Source organism: Aythya marila, assembly GCF_965140915.1.
Source record: "Aythya marila genome assembly, chromosome: 3".
Taxonomy (NCBI): Eukaryota; Metazoa; Chordata; class Aves; order Anseriformes; family Anatidae; genus Aythya; species Aythya marila.
The window spans coordinates 55,898,690-55,912,769 of record NC_139044.1 but is presented as its reverse complement, the minus strand read 5'-3'; the positions used below and the strand labels follow the sequence as shown (position 1 = coordinate 55,912,769).

Genomic DNA, 14,080 nt, shown 5'->3' with positions numbered 1-14,080 from the left:
AAGCTCAGTGCAATATTCACTGCTGGGACCTAGCTTTTGATAGACAACAAAAACAAAAGCAATTCTGAAAGTTTTTATTAGGTTGATACTAAAATATTTCAAGGGTCAAATAAAAAGAAAAGTAAATTCCCCAGAACACATCAAAGTTTCTATTTAACAGGCACCTGGAAAAAATATGGAAGTGTATCTATACAGAAAAAGGGAGGAACAGAGTAAAAACATTTCACTGTAATGTTTTGACAGATTTCTATTTATTAACTTTAATGATTAATGAGGTCTTGTTTCATTTTGTCAGTGTTCCCATCTCGTTTCAGGATTTTAATGGAAATAGAGCTCATACGAACTAGATACGCCATTTCACCAATATTTCATTGTTTTCTAGAAGCTAAATATTGCATTGGATAGGAACAAAGAAATTAATGGTATTCTCTGTATCTCCTTGTTCAATCATTAATTCTTTATATAAAAAGCCTTGCAATACTATGTCAAATTTAACCATATTTGAGCATTGTTATAGTAAAATGTTTCTAAACATATCTTCTCTTCCTTTCACTACTTTGTGTGGTGGTATATTGATTTGTAAACTTGTATAAATTTTGGAATTAAAGAAATACTGTGTTTTGGACAATTATTTTAGCTGTTATGATTTTAAACAAAACTAAAAGATGTCAATGGATTGTCTCAACAGGCATCTGGATGATTTGGGGTGGGAAGGGTGTGGAGGTGGCTCAAGTTTATGTCCCTTTCCATTTTTTTATAGAGCAATTGCTTGAAGAGAAGAAAGAATAGAATAGAATAGAATAGAATAGAATAGAATAGAATAGAATAGAATAGAATAGAATAGAATAGAATAGTTCAGTTGGAAAGGACCTACAAAGACCATCACATCCAACTGCTTTACTCTGTAAAGCAGTATTAATATGTCATGTTTCATAGACCCACACTTACCTTAAAAAAAGAGCTTTCAAGAACCTCCGTTTTCTGTGGCAGAGCTGCAGCTGATGGCCAGGCCCAGGGCACTGCTCAGTACTGAGCACCCTTGATCCCTCAATTCTCACTCCAGCCTGCAAGGGCACCTCTGAGAGGTGATGCCAGTCCAAGGGCTGGGTGACCCATCCACTGCAGGTGCTGGTGGCTCAGCTCCAGCAGGGTCTTTGGAAGTTCTGGTAAAGCCAGGAGGTTCTTACATGCTGAATTTACTGTGAGGAGGATTGTGGCTACAATTGCCTGAGATGAAATTTTGATCGTACTGCCTTTTCATGGGAAGTCATCGGAACTAATATTTTGCAGCATGTAATGGAGAGTGTCACCTACCAACAGGCATCGGGCCAGTTCTTTAATGTTTTTATTAATATGAATAATAATAGAAACAAACTGTGCTCAAAGTAATTTGCTTGAGTTTCACTAGGTGCTCCCATTTACAAGTAAAATAAAGCAAACAAAATTCCTGACTTCATTCCCCACTGCTCATCACGCTGGATAGTTATTGATGACTATAAAAAATGTACCTGGCCTTTTGAAATGTACTTTCCATATGTTCAATGACTTTCAGAAGATGGGAGGCTATGGAGAATCAATACCCCCAAACTTTTCAGCTTATGCAGAGGGTGTTTTAAATGAGAATTATAAAATTAATGCATTTACTTGTATTTTAGCTCTTTGACTTAAAGTGATTGAATATGGTAATTCTAAAGAAGTGGCTGGTCTGATACTGCATTTTAGACAGGTGTATGGATATTTGTGAATGTAAATAACTGGAAATGTTACAAACCATAGCTGCTTCTTGGGGTTTTATCTGTACGGTAGTATATACCTATAAACACATACACACATACACACAAATATATTCCAATAATGTTATCTGAAAAGTAGAATATGTACTATCTTTTTTTATACATGACATAGACTATGCTTCTTTTATGGTGTTTTTATTTCACAAGCAAAAAAATGTGTGCTGCCTAGTTGTACAGTACTGTGGGATACTCTGCTGTGCACAGCTCCAAGTGCCTTAGACAAGCTCTTTGATTTATAGAGATATATGAATGAATATAAGTAAATATAAAATGAAGCAAATTACCTCAATAAAATTGTTCAGAAAATCTTTACAGAAAACATTTCTGTTCTTGAATCTTCTGGCAAGCACATGGGTATGTGTAATGGGAGTTACATTCAGAGAGCAGTTTCTTGCTGGGAAGCAATCTCCAGAGACTGAATTAAAAGTTACTTGGAAATGAAAGGAAGTCCCTGAAACCTTCCTCTACATGTTGGGAGTCCTTCAGGCTTCTGGCAGCTCTGTTGTGGGCAGTGTACTCAGGGCCCTTGGTGGGCTGCCAGCGGGGCGCGGGGCTCCGCACCACCACCACCCCCGCTCCGCACCACTCCGAATAGGTGCGGCGGGGGCGGGGCCTGAGTGTCAAGCCACACCCCCGTGGCGGATAGCCACGCCCCCTCATCGGCCCGCTCCGGCCCCTTCCTTCGCCCCCGCCCTGCCGCGACTGCGCGTGCGCTTGGCCCCTTGGCCCGCTCCACCTCTTCCGCCATTGCGGCCCGCCCGCGGGCGGAACCATTCCTTGCTAACTGGGGGGGGGGGGGGGAAGGGGGGGAAGATGTATCTGTGGAGATTGGCCAGGTACCTTTGATGCGTTTAAGGGGCTCGCTCTCCATTTAAATATCAACTTTATTCAGAAAAATCTCGTCGTTGTTGTTCCGTGAGGAAAAATGACTCCTCTGCCGCAGTGGCACCGTATCGGGTTCCCCCCTCTCGGCCGGTGGTTGCTCCCAAACCGGAGGCCGCAGCTCGGCCGTGCTGAGGCCGGCGCCGCGTGAGCGTGAGGGGGCCGGGGCCGGGCCAACATGGTGAGTACTGGGGGGGCGCGTGCCGCTCCCTAACGGCTCCGTAACGGTTCCCTAACGGCCCCCTAACGGCAGCGCCGAGGGGCCCGCGCTTGTCTGTGTTGTTTTAGCGGCGGTTAACCAGGTGTCCTCCCGCAGCCTCACAAGAAGAAGAGGCCGTTCATCGAGAAGAAGAAGGCGGTGACGTTCCATCTGGTGCACAGGAGCCAGCGGGACCCGCTCGCCGCTGATGACACCGCGCCGCAGAGAGTGCTGCTGCCCGCACAGAAAGTAACCGCTGGGCTTCGGCGCTCGGGCTCTTTCCAGGCAAAAAAGGGTTGCAGGAGGGAAAAGTGCTGCGCAATCGGACAGCTCAAAGCCATAGCCTGAAAGGAGATAGAGTTTAGTTGAGCTTATCAAAAAGAAGGAGATGTGGTAGGGGTTTGGTAGTTGTGAGTCACTGATGGGTTAAGGAGGGGTAACTGGCATGGCTTTATTTCTTTTTTAAAATACATTCGTATACACAAACATTGACCAACCCAGCCTGGAAAAAAACAGGCTTTGATAGTTTTGCTGTGTATAGAAGAAGTTATTTAAGTGCTGAAGCAGATGGTTACAACATTCTCATTTACAGTGCATTAGCATAATGAGCAGAGAGGTGACTAAGAACTGCTGTGGAGTCAGCATACTTGGATCCAAGTTCACTTCCAAGTTCATTTGGATCCAATTCACAGTACTCTAGTTCTCACTCCTAATACATTTTGTTCACGTAAGTGAACATAACCAGTGCTGTTTTAATCAGGGGCTTCCTTCTCAATGTACGTATCTTAAGCCTAATTTTATTGCTGCTTTTTTTTTTTTTTTCTCCAAAAGCTGTTTTCAGCAGGGAGGAACTAGGGTGGTTGTTGGTTTTTGTTTTTCTTAATTGGTTGGTCATCATCAGTGGCATTATTAGTGGATGCATTGCTCTTCTTTTTGCTGATAAGTATTAAATTGACTTGAATAACTAATTGAATTTTTTCTTACAATTCCGAGGGTCAAGATGAGCGGAGGAGAGAAGAGCAGCGGAAGTATGGAGTCTTCTTCGACGATGACTATGACTACTTGCAGCATCTGAAAGAAGCCTCTGGTCCCTCAGAGCTTGTCCCTTCTGTGCGTGGACAGCAAAGCAGAATTATCATCACGAATGAGGGTCACATAGAGGATGAAATTCAACGAATTGCAGTAAGTGGTACTTTGCTACTAATCATCTTATTTTTGTACTGTTGAGAGTAGCATCCTGTAGACAAATTAATCATATTCAACAGGTGTTATGGTGGCTGTGGCCTATACGTGAAGGATGCTCTTGATCCACAGTCAGACTTTCCTCCAAGTAAAAATAAAAGTTGACAAGCCAAGATCTGTTGATGGTCAGTATTTTGCTACCCCAGTGTTAAAACATCTTATGTGCTCATGATAAGTTTTTCTTGATAGAGTATTGACCTCTTACAGAGGTATTTGAACAAATTATGTTGCTCTGGGGTTGGCATTTGTTCTGAAGAATTTTAAAGCTTTTGAATGCTCTGGGAGTTAGGAATATGGGGTACTGCTAATATAACCTGTTGTTTGTTTGTTTGTTTTTTAATGGAGTGTATCAAAACCCAGAGAGGATATAAATGAAGTTTTCTATTGCTGGCATAACTGGATCGTGTTGGAGTGGGAAATGTCATTTTAAGCAATAAAATATGCAGTTGCCAGTCAGTTGCTTTTAATTGAGGGAGTGTGGTTTAACAAAATACTGTACTTTTAGTCCCCAGTGATGTTCTTAGTTGGAAATACCTTTCAGGTACGGTTTGGTGACACTGTGTAAGATTTAAAGTTACTTTAGAGGTGCATGTTAGCAAGCCTTACAATAAAGTGGTAATTTCAAATGTATGTTATTGTTCTCCTAAAGAAAATTAAAAATTTCTCTGTGATTTCCATTCCTCAAAAATCTTCAGAGATACAAAAATGCTGTCTCAGTACATAGAAAATATTTATATCAGAATGAATACTGCCAATGCTGAACCTAGCTTTCATTGCATAACTTGAAAAATTTAAATAAAAATTTTCAATAACTTGAAAATTTGACACCAATGAAGTAGTGGTTCTTGTAATATTTAAGTAGCACTTGCAGAGTTTCTTTTGGTCACATGATTATCTGCATGTTGTTAAGTGAGCTCAACTGAGAACAGGTGCATTGTGGTATGGATTTTTTTGTTTGTTTTTTGTTTTAAGGCTCCATCTATTAAGTTGCCTTCCTCAGTATTTGCCACAGAATTTGAAGAGGATGTGGGCTTGCTAAATAAAGCTGCTCCCGTTTCAGGTATTGTGAAAGTCTTTTACCTTTCTATAGCATGATTTGCCATCTAGGTACTATTCGGTAATTACGGCTTTGATTGCAGTGCTACTAATTTTGTTTTAGAACTGACTCATGAGTAGACATAAAGAATAAACTATAGGAGATCTACGTTTCCATTTGAGACCTATTTCTCTGAGTCAGTAGTAATAGCTTTTCAGTGTTGCTTAGAGGAGAAAAAAGCCATGAGTTATTACTATTATGTAGCAGATATGAATAGGGAAAAATTGTCTTATAGTTCTAACATCGCTCTATACATAATGCTATTGATTTATTGCTCAATCTGTTTGAATGCATGTGCAGAACTGGATTTTTACTCAAAATTCCCCTTTTTAAATTCTGAAAGGTGTTTCCTTTGCTTCATTATTATAATTTCAGTGTTACAGGCTTAAAGTGTGCTTTTTATGAATATATGTTTGTACTGAACATTCACTTTTGAGCTATCTTATTTTTTTGTATTTAATTGTGATCGTTCTCTCTGTCTTTACAGCAGGGTGCTAAGAGACATTTCTGTTAATTGCAGTAGAGAAATACTTTCTGACCTTTCCTAAAGTAAGGGATTTTAGAGGGTAGGAGCCAACTAGGGTTGGCAGTTCCACACTGCTAGTTATCTACTGGTCATACAGTACTCTTAATTTGGATAATTTTTCTTCTATAATATTGTAAGTAACCTCTAAGTAACCTATAATACATTTTTGGAAGGTTAAGACATTTCTGAATGAGGAAAATTGACAAGAGGGTGGTGATTTGTCTAGCAATTTGAATCAAATCTACAAATGTTTTGTTATTTTGACTCTTAAGCTTAATCTTTTCCTAGTGCAAATTAACAGTCTAGTTGGATTGCTTTTCATACAGGAAAGTAATTTCATGATATCACAGCAACTTATATACTTGTATCTTTTTCTTTTTAACTTTCTAGGACCACGGCTGGATTTTGACCCTGATATTGTTGCAGCTCTTGACGATGATTTTGACTTTGACAATCCAGAAAATATTCTGGAAGATGATTTTGTTCTACAAGCAAATGAACCAAAGAAAAGGTGCAGCTTTGTAAAACTGCTTATGCCACAAGTGAATAGGAATGATACTATTTGGTATTTCTTGTGGTTATGTTGTAGGAAGCAAGAGTGGTTTCAGATTTCAAATAGAATACATGTATGTCAAGGGAATAAAGTATTACCATGTATTGTGTGGGTAGTAGCTTAAAAAAGCAAAATTTCATATGGTAGCCAAGATTAAGAGACCTTGGCACCTTGAGCTCACACACTGAGTAGTTGTTTACATATGTATGTATGATATACATATTGTATGTCATAGGCTTCCTGAACTGCATATAAAAACAACTATCTGTCACATTTAAAGTACTTCTGTTAGTCTTGATCAATAATACTAGTATTTCCAGGACCTTTAGAAATGTTTCACATTATACCCCACTGCATATTGTTTCTATTTTGGTATCTTTAATGTATTATGAGCAGTGATAAATTTTACTAGTTCTAGTATTTTTTTCCACTCTGACAAATTTAGTAGAAAGTAAACATAACCTTACTGTCAATGTACAGATGTGTGATCCAACAGTTACCAGAAACATTTCCATCTTTCAGGCAAAAGTAGTATGCTGACTGCGGCAACACTTCCATTGCTAGTTTTTTTTTCTTTTACTGGCTTGAGAATAATTAGTTTTTTAAATCATTGGCTCTCAAAACTTAAATCTGTAGTTGACATATTGTATCAGATAACTTAACATTGGGCATTGTTGTGGAAAGGACCATGTATTGTTCTAAAGCTATTTCATACTTCTCATTTAGGCGATCAGATGTTGAGGATGACGATGAATGGGAAGATGTGGAGGATGACAGTGATGAAAAGGATAGTTGTAATGATGAAGATTATGATTCAGAAGGTCCTTTATCAGATGATGGGGTTAATGGACAGGGAAAAGAATTTCTTTTTTTGCAAGAAGAAACCAAGAGTCGTTTCACAGAATATTCTATGACATCTTCAGTAATGAGAAGGAACGAGCAGTTAACCCTGTTGGATGACAGATTTGAGAAGGTAAAGCAGCTCAGGAATGTAACTGTTAAACATAAGGGTGCTTAATGCTTCTTTGGGTCATTCATAAGGTGGTGTCCTGCGTGCCTGTGCCAATTCTTCCTGCCTTTTGTAGGTGGGGCCTCTATCAGCCGTTACCTGCAAATACTCTGCTTTTAATGTTGTGTGCACTAAGTGGCTTGTATTAAATAGGTTGTGGTGTTAAAGGTCTAATGTTGATAAATTATTCTGGTGACTATAATCAGCATTCACAGTTGTTGTTACACTTCTCTTTGGTTCGGCACAGTAAACTATGTTTGTTTCTGATGCGGATTCACTTCATTCACCCATTTTCCCCACTATGCCGAGTATACATTCAAGAAATGATGTCAGAGCAGTGGAAATAGGGTGTTACTTTTCTTTCTGAGCAGTGACAGGCTTTTTAATGTACCAATTGATAATTAATCAAAATAAGAAACATTTTGCGGAAGCTGACTTACATGCTATCTTCCAATAATACATATTATCTAGCAGTAACTTTATTACTCCCATAATGAAAAAATATAGTCAGTAAGAAGGAAATCCTATGACAGATGTGTTCGATAGGTGTTCAGCAAGTGAGAGAGGAGAGGAAAAAGGGACAAATACAAAGAAACATGTAATTATTGAAGTTACCAACAAGTTAAATGATGAGTGTGGTCTAATTAAAGATATCCACTTCTTTATTTTAGTTTTTTGAACAGTTTGATGAAGATGAAATTGGAGCCTTGGATAATGTGGAATTAGAAGGCTATATTAACACGGACAATGCTCGGTTGCAGGAAGTCTTGAATGATTACTACAAAGAGAAAGCAAAGAAGTATGTAATCCCAGGTGTACTGCTCTGCATACATAGTTATGTAATTGGAGATTTGTGCTGAAAGTTTGGGTATGTTATTTCCTGTGCAGGGACTTGAAGATTGCATACCACAACGAAAACCTTTTCATTTCAGTATTATCTCTTTTTTTGTCACTGAATATCAGTCTGAAGTTAGTAGATGATAAAATTAAGTGGAGACATTTTGTTGGTTTATATGACATTATGCTCCTTTTGTATAATTTTATTTCATCTGGTATAAGTAAGGTCTAAAGGCACTCTTCCTTACCCTTTTTAGTGTAACTTAAAAACAAACTTTACATTATAACGTGAAACTTAACAGACTCTATAGCTAAGTATATACTTTCACTGCTGGTACGCAGCTGATTCCACTGTGTACCTACTTAGGTGATTATAAACTCCAAGGTGACTGTTATTCCTGTGCAACTGGAGCATAGCCAAGCAGCCCCATGCTGATGTACTGAATTTCCACAGTATATTCACTTCCTCTTAAAAACAAGTGATATTATCTCACAGCTAAATGTCTAAACGTTCACATGTCAGCCTTGCGCTCCCTGATTGGGAGTGAAAGGTAATGTGTCCCTTGTAGTGAAGTATGACTGGTCACTAGTGGAGTACATAATCATCTCTAGCACTGCAGTGCTTACAAACTAAAAAGTATATCTTCTTCCTTCCCTCCATTCACAAATATTCTGTGCCAGATGCTTTTGATATGCAGAAGTAGTTACTTTGTCATCAGTCTCTTGCCTAAAGTTTTTGTTTATATTGAATATGCTTATTTTTGTTGCAAGTTGTATTAGGAATAGCTTGCCTTTGGCTTGGGGTCTTGCTAAGGGAAGACTGGTTTTACATAATCATGCGTTTTCAAGAAAAGGTGAACTTTTTTTTTTCCCTTCCAATGTCAAATTAATTTGGTCACTTTTTTTTTTTTTCTTTTGTCTCTGTTTTTCTCTGGAATTCTTCAAAGTTGTGTGAAATTTGATTCTCTTGAACCCTGTGAAGATTTAGACTCTCCTGCAAATGAAGAAAGTGAGGAAGAAAAAGAAGAAATAGTAACTCTAGTTATTGAAAAACCAAAAGAAAAGTGGGATTGTGAATCCATTTTGAGTAAGTATTTTGGAGCTCTCTTACTTGTTCTTATGATTTCAAAGTAAATGGTAGGTGATTTTGTAATTTTTAACAATTTTTGGAGGTAAAATAGTATATGCTTCTGGGGCACAACAGCAAGAATTCTTGCTAAATAAAACTATTGCTTTTATGTAGATTACTGAGTTCTTGCAACTTTATGCCTTCAAAGTCTAACTAGTACTACAGTTCATGACATGTTTGTCTAATTTCTTCATTGCTACTTTTTTGTGTGTGTGTGACCTAGGTACATATTCAAACTTATATAATCATCCGAAGCTTATTATGGAGCCATCAAAGGTAAAATCATTAAACTTATTCAAAGTAACATTGTGGCTTGGGAAAACTTGAGACAGAAGTGATAGCTTTCTCCGTGGATGTCTCTTTTTAAAAGAAGGTGTGAGCAGAAAAAAGGGTTGGGTAGGTTATTGGCCTATGGTATTAGCTCTTCACTGAAGAAGGGTTTGGCTATATATATATATAAAACATATCAAAGGTACAGTAGAGGGAAATTGACTAAGACCTGGTTGATTATATCACTAGAAGTTCAGAATTCCTTTAATAGCTAAGGAGAAACTTAACAAGGAAGTAAGTTGTGTCACTCTCTGTGATACAACTTTATGCAATTTTATTTCTTACAACCACATATTAAGTTTATTTTCTTGAAAATAGGTTTCTATTTCCATTTTACAGTTTGAAACAATGCACTCTTGTTCTTTGGCCGTCCAGAAGCTCCCCATCAGAAGTAGAGCACAGCTTGATGTTCCAGCTGTGTGATTTTTAAAGGAAACCTTTTTCTTGAAACCCTATGAAGGAAATATTAAATGCCTGCTTAAGTCCTTTTTCAGTAATATTTAAATAAAGGGAGAAAATTTTTGGTTCTGGGGGACAGGTTCTGCTTACAGGTGTGTTTGGTTTCTTACTTCGAGATTAATGTACATCTTTCTGAGGGAAGAACATACAAGGTTCCTCATGCTATGTTTATTAGATTCAGATTTGACAGTAATCTTAACCTGTGCAGATAAGGCAGTGCAATCTACACTTCCTGCAGAGAAGACTGGGGGATCATTAATACATACGCACTCTCTATTTTAGCCCAAACCAATAAAGATTTCCCAGAAGACTGGAATTCCTCTACATGTCTTGCCTCAGAAAGGTCTCACTGCTAAGCAGATTGAGCGTATGCAAATGATTAATGACAGTGACCTGCCAAGAGCATCAACACAGCCTCGTTCCAAAAATGAAAGTAAAGAGGAGCGCAAAGCCAGGAAACAGGCAATAAAAGAGGAGCGAAAGGTATGCCCTATTTTAAATGAACCCTATGAAAACGTGTTATACCTTCTGAATTCTGTCTCACAAACCTTAAACCCCCTTTGGTTTTTTGTCTAGAAATTAATGGGCAAAATTTCCTGGTCAGAAGGGCTAATTATTGCTTCTTCTCAAAAGAAGATCAAAAAAAGAAAAAAAAAATAAGATGGCAGAATTATAACAATAGCTTTCTAATTTACTATATGGAAATTTGGGGTCTGTTACTGTGGCCACTATTTTGTAGGTAACTTTGGAAGGAGACCTTTTATATCACTTACTTAAGGAAGCAAAGAAAACAGTAGTAATGTTTCATATCACAGAAAATTAAAAATTTCCAAAAGAAACATAGAAAATCTGATTGGCCACATTGATAAACTAGTTGTTTTATCTAGGACCAGAAATTGTAAGCATATTAGAAACTTCAGCGAATTAAAGATGATAGTTCTGGAGGTAAACAGATTAATCTACCAATAAATAACGCCATAAATAAGATTATTGGCCAGGTGGCGGCTGCTCTCATGATCTGGAACCATTAATTACAATGTTTTCTATTTTGTACATTTGTAATCGTTCATATGCACAGGAGCGCAGAATGGAGAAGAAAGCCAACAAGCTAGCCTTCAAAGTGGAGAAAACAAGGCAAGAAAAAGAGTTGCTGAATCTGAAACAAAACATTCAAGGACTGAAGCTGTCTTAATGAAACTGAGGAACTTTCATTGTGGAAACATCTTCAAGTTTGCATCTGTATCAAGAAAGGAACTGCTAACTGATAGAGTTGCCAGTCACGTACAGTGGGGGTTATTCAGATATTACTGTAACGAGAACCAGAAGTCTTGTCATTCTTTCTGAATTTCTGAAATGAATTTATTTCTGAAACAATGCGCTAGTAATGTCTATTTTGTCATGAGTGACATGGCAACTGTTGTGAACTTCCATTACACTAGAAATGTATTTAAATTAAAAAATTGTATTTTTCTTACAAGCTGTCACTGAACAAAAAGTTTCATATATTTTTGAATGTGTTCAGCACATCAGCAGAATCCTACAGATTTGATTTGATTAGGTTTTTCTATTAAATTATTTGAGTTTGTACAGAATATATCCATTTCTCTTCTCTCCCCTGTACTGATAGTTAAATATAATAGTGCCTTGATATTGTACAGTTTTGTAAATCAAGAATTTTTCACCCACTTCTTAGTTCTTTCTTAAGGTTGTTTATTTATAATTTAGATACTATAGTGAAAAGAGGTAAAATAACCTTTTATAAACAGGTATCTGAAAAGCTGTTGCAATGAGCATTGCAATTGCAGTAGTCAACCGTTAGTGTTGCTTTTGAAAGCAACTTTGCTGCAAGTAGCCAGTCCAAGTAGTGTGGCAAACAAGGTGTAATGAACAGCAAATGTTTAGAAGAATATGTTGCAGATACCCATTGCCTTGATTTTCCTGAACTACTGTTCTTCAAGTCTTGTATTCAGTGTGGTTTCACTGAAACACAAATGTGTGACCCAACACATTTTTTGTAAAAACTTTCTGAAGGTGGGCAGAAGACGAGTATGGTGGATTTGGTATGATCTTACATTTCTTTATAATGCATATGAACTACTGTGACTGGTGCATACACTTGAATGAAATGAACAAGATTTTTAGTCAATCCCTTGAAATCTGCTGTTGGATGAGCCGTTACCTGTTTTACTGGTAAGAAACACAGAAACCAACACATCAGTAGAGCAGGTCAAATACTACTAAATTCAAAGTATCTTAAATATTGTTTTTTCTGAATACTAAATAGGGACTAGGTAATAGAAGGGCTTGGGGGACCTTTAATGTACAGAAAGCATTCAAAGTACTTCCTTATATTGGGGAAAAAAGCTTTCTGGAGATAGTTGATAAAGTAATGTGGTTTTACAGAAGGAATAAAGAGGCAACTAAGTCTGCAAGTTTCTTCCTCACTGCTCAGAATACTGAAGTGTCAGTATTAACATCAAAATTAAGCATTTTATAGAGTTGCTGAAGTTCAAACAAGCAGAAATTATCTGCTACATAAAAAGTTTGGGGCTTTTAATTAGCTTATATATGTGCTAGTTTTCATATGTTTCACAAGCTTTAGCAGGGGCTGCCTATGTCATAATTGTTTATTATGCGCTTGCTGATGCCTGGAACTTGAGCTACTACAAATTCTGAGCTTCTGAGTAACGAAGGCTGGCCACCTAGCACTCATGACTTCTGATAGCAGTGCTGAAGAGTAAATTTGAAAAACTATCACACTAAGATGAGTCAGATACCAGCAAAGGAAATAAACGGAACATGTGAGTAACAGATGCTGTTCAGTGGTTTAAGTGGAGTGTAATTTTGTGATTTACTAAAAAGGAAAATCATTTACTGAAGATGGTGCACATGTTCTTTACTAGTCCTTACCTCGTCTCCTACTGAACATGTCTAAGGTCACTGATCATTTGAAGCAGGCTGTCCTTTTTCCTGACTTCTCATTGCTGGTAACGGTGATATTTTGCTTGTACCTAAGTTTGTTTGAAAAAGTAAGTTGTATCAGTCAAAACTTGAGGGGATGAGAGCAGGATAAAACAAACGGGAGAGGTAGAGGAAGACACTTGGAGAATGTAGTCTGGACTACGCATAGACCCACAGAGATTTCTTGAAAACAAAAGTGGAATGAAATTTAAACAGGTAGTAGAGTCAAAAACGTCATAGAATTGCTTTTGTTCATCTACGCTTCTAATCAGTGAAACACTGTAGTAACCTTACTCTGAGCCTTGGAGTATGGTAACATGAATGAAAAGGTAACAAAAGCAGTCACACATCTGCTCCTGCTCAGCAATACAAAGATTTCTTTTGTTTCAGCAAAAGCAGGTAAAGAACACTTAAATGTAGAAGTCCTTCCCTCTAGATTACAAGTCCTGTGAAAAGGGTTCTTTGTGAAATTCAAGTTTTTCTAAGAGCTATCTCTTTTTGTTTAATACAGGAAACATCCCTGCAGTGAAAAGAGAATATGTAAATAGCAGTGGAGTCATAAAGGTGTAGAACTACTTTGCATACAACTTAGGTTGTGGTTTTTGTTTTCCCCAAAATTACTGATTTAAGAGCATGGAGAGAAAAAAAAAAAAAAAAAAAAAAAAAAAAAAAAAAACTTATCTAGAAAGAAAGATCATCTTGGAATGCTGTTAAGTGCCTCATGGAAACATTCTGTCTTCAGAATGAAGGTGGTGTTACACTCGGTGTGACACCTGGTAGCTTCTGGAGTGGTAAATGTTTACTCTGCTGTTACTTAATGACTTCCTAAAAGAAAAAAAGTAACCCGAGTGCAAATGACTTGCTCTTGATTTTCCTCTTCAATCATCCCTTCTCCCAGTTGTGATGCCACTGGGGAAGGACATGCCTGAGCAGTCATGTGGAGAACAAAAAGCTGTCACTCATAGTAAGGGAAAGCTTGTGTTTCGTGGGAGCAAGATGATAACGTGGTTGTGCAAAAAGGAGCCCTGGCACATGACTGCAGAGGTCCCTTTCTGACCGAGAAA

At 37.7% G+C, this 14,080-nt stretch overlaps 1 protein-coding gene across 1 annotated transcript; it reads left to right on the top strand.

Moving 5' to 3' along the window:
* The first annotated feature begins 2,722 nt into the window (after positions 1-2,722).
* On the top strand, positions 2,723-12,789 carry LTV1 (LTV1 ribosome biogenesis factor). Its single transcript, XM_082757829.1, has 11 exons — positions 2,723-2,856; positions 2,992-3,123; positions 3,868-4,056; positions 5,089-5,176; positions 6,129-6,249; positions 7,018-7,264; positions 7,972-8,099; positions 9,085-9,224; positions 9,490-9,542; positions 10,338-10,538; positions 11,134-12,789. Exons 1-11 carry the CDS (start codon positions 2,854-2,856, stop codon positions 11,245-11,247), a joined length of 1,416 nt encoding a protein of 471 aa, XP_082613955.1. The 5' UTR covers positions 2,723-2,853; the 3' UTR covers positions 11,248-12,789.
* The last annotated feature ends 1,291 nt before the right edge of the window (positions 12,790-14,080 follow it).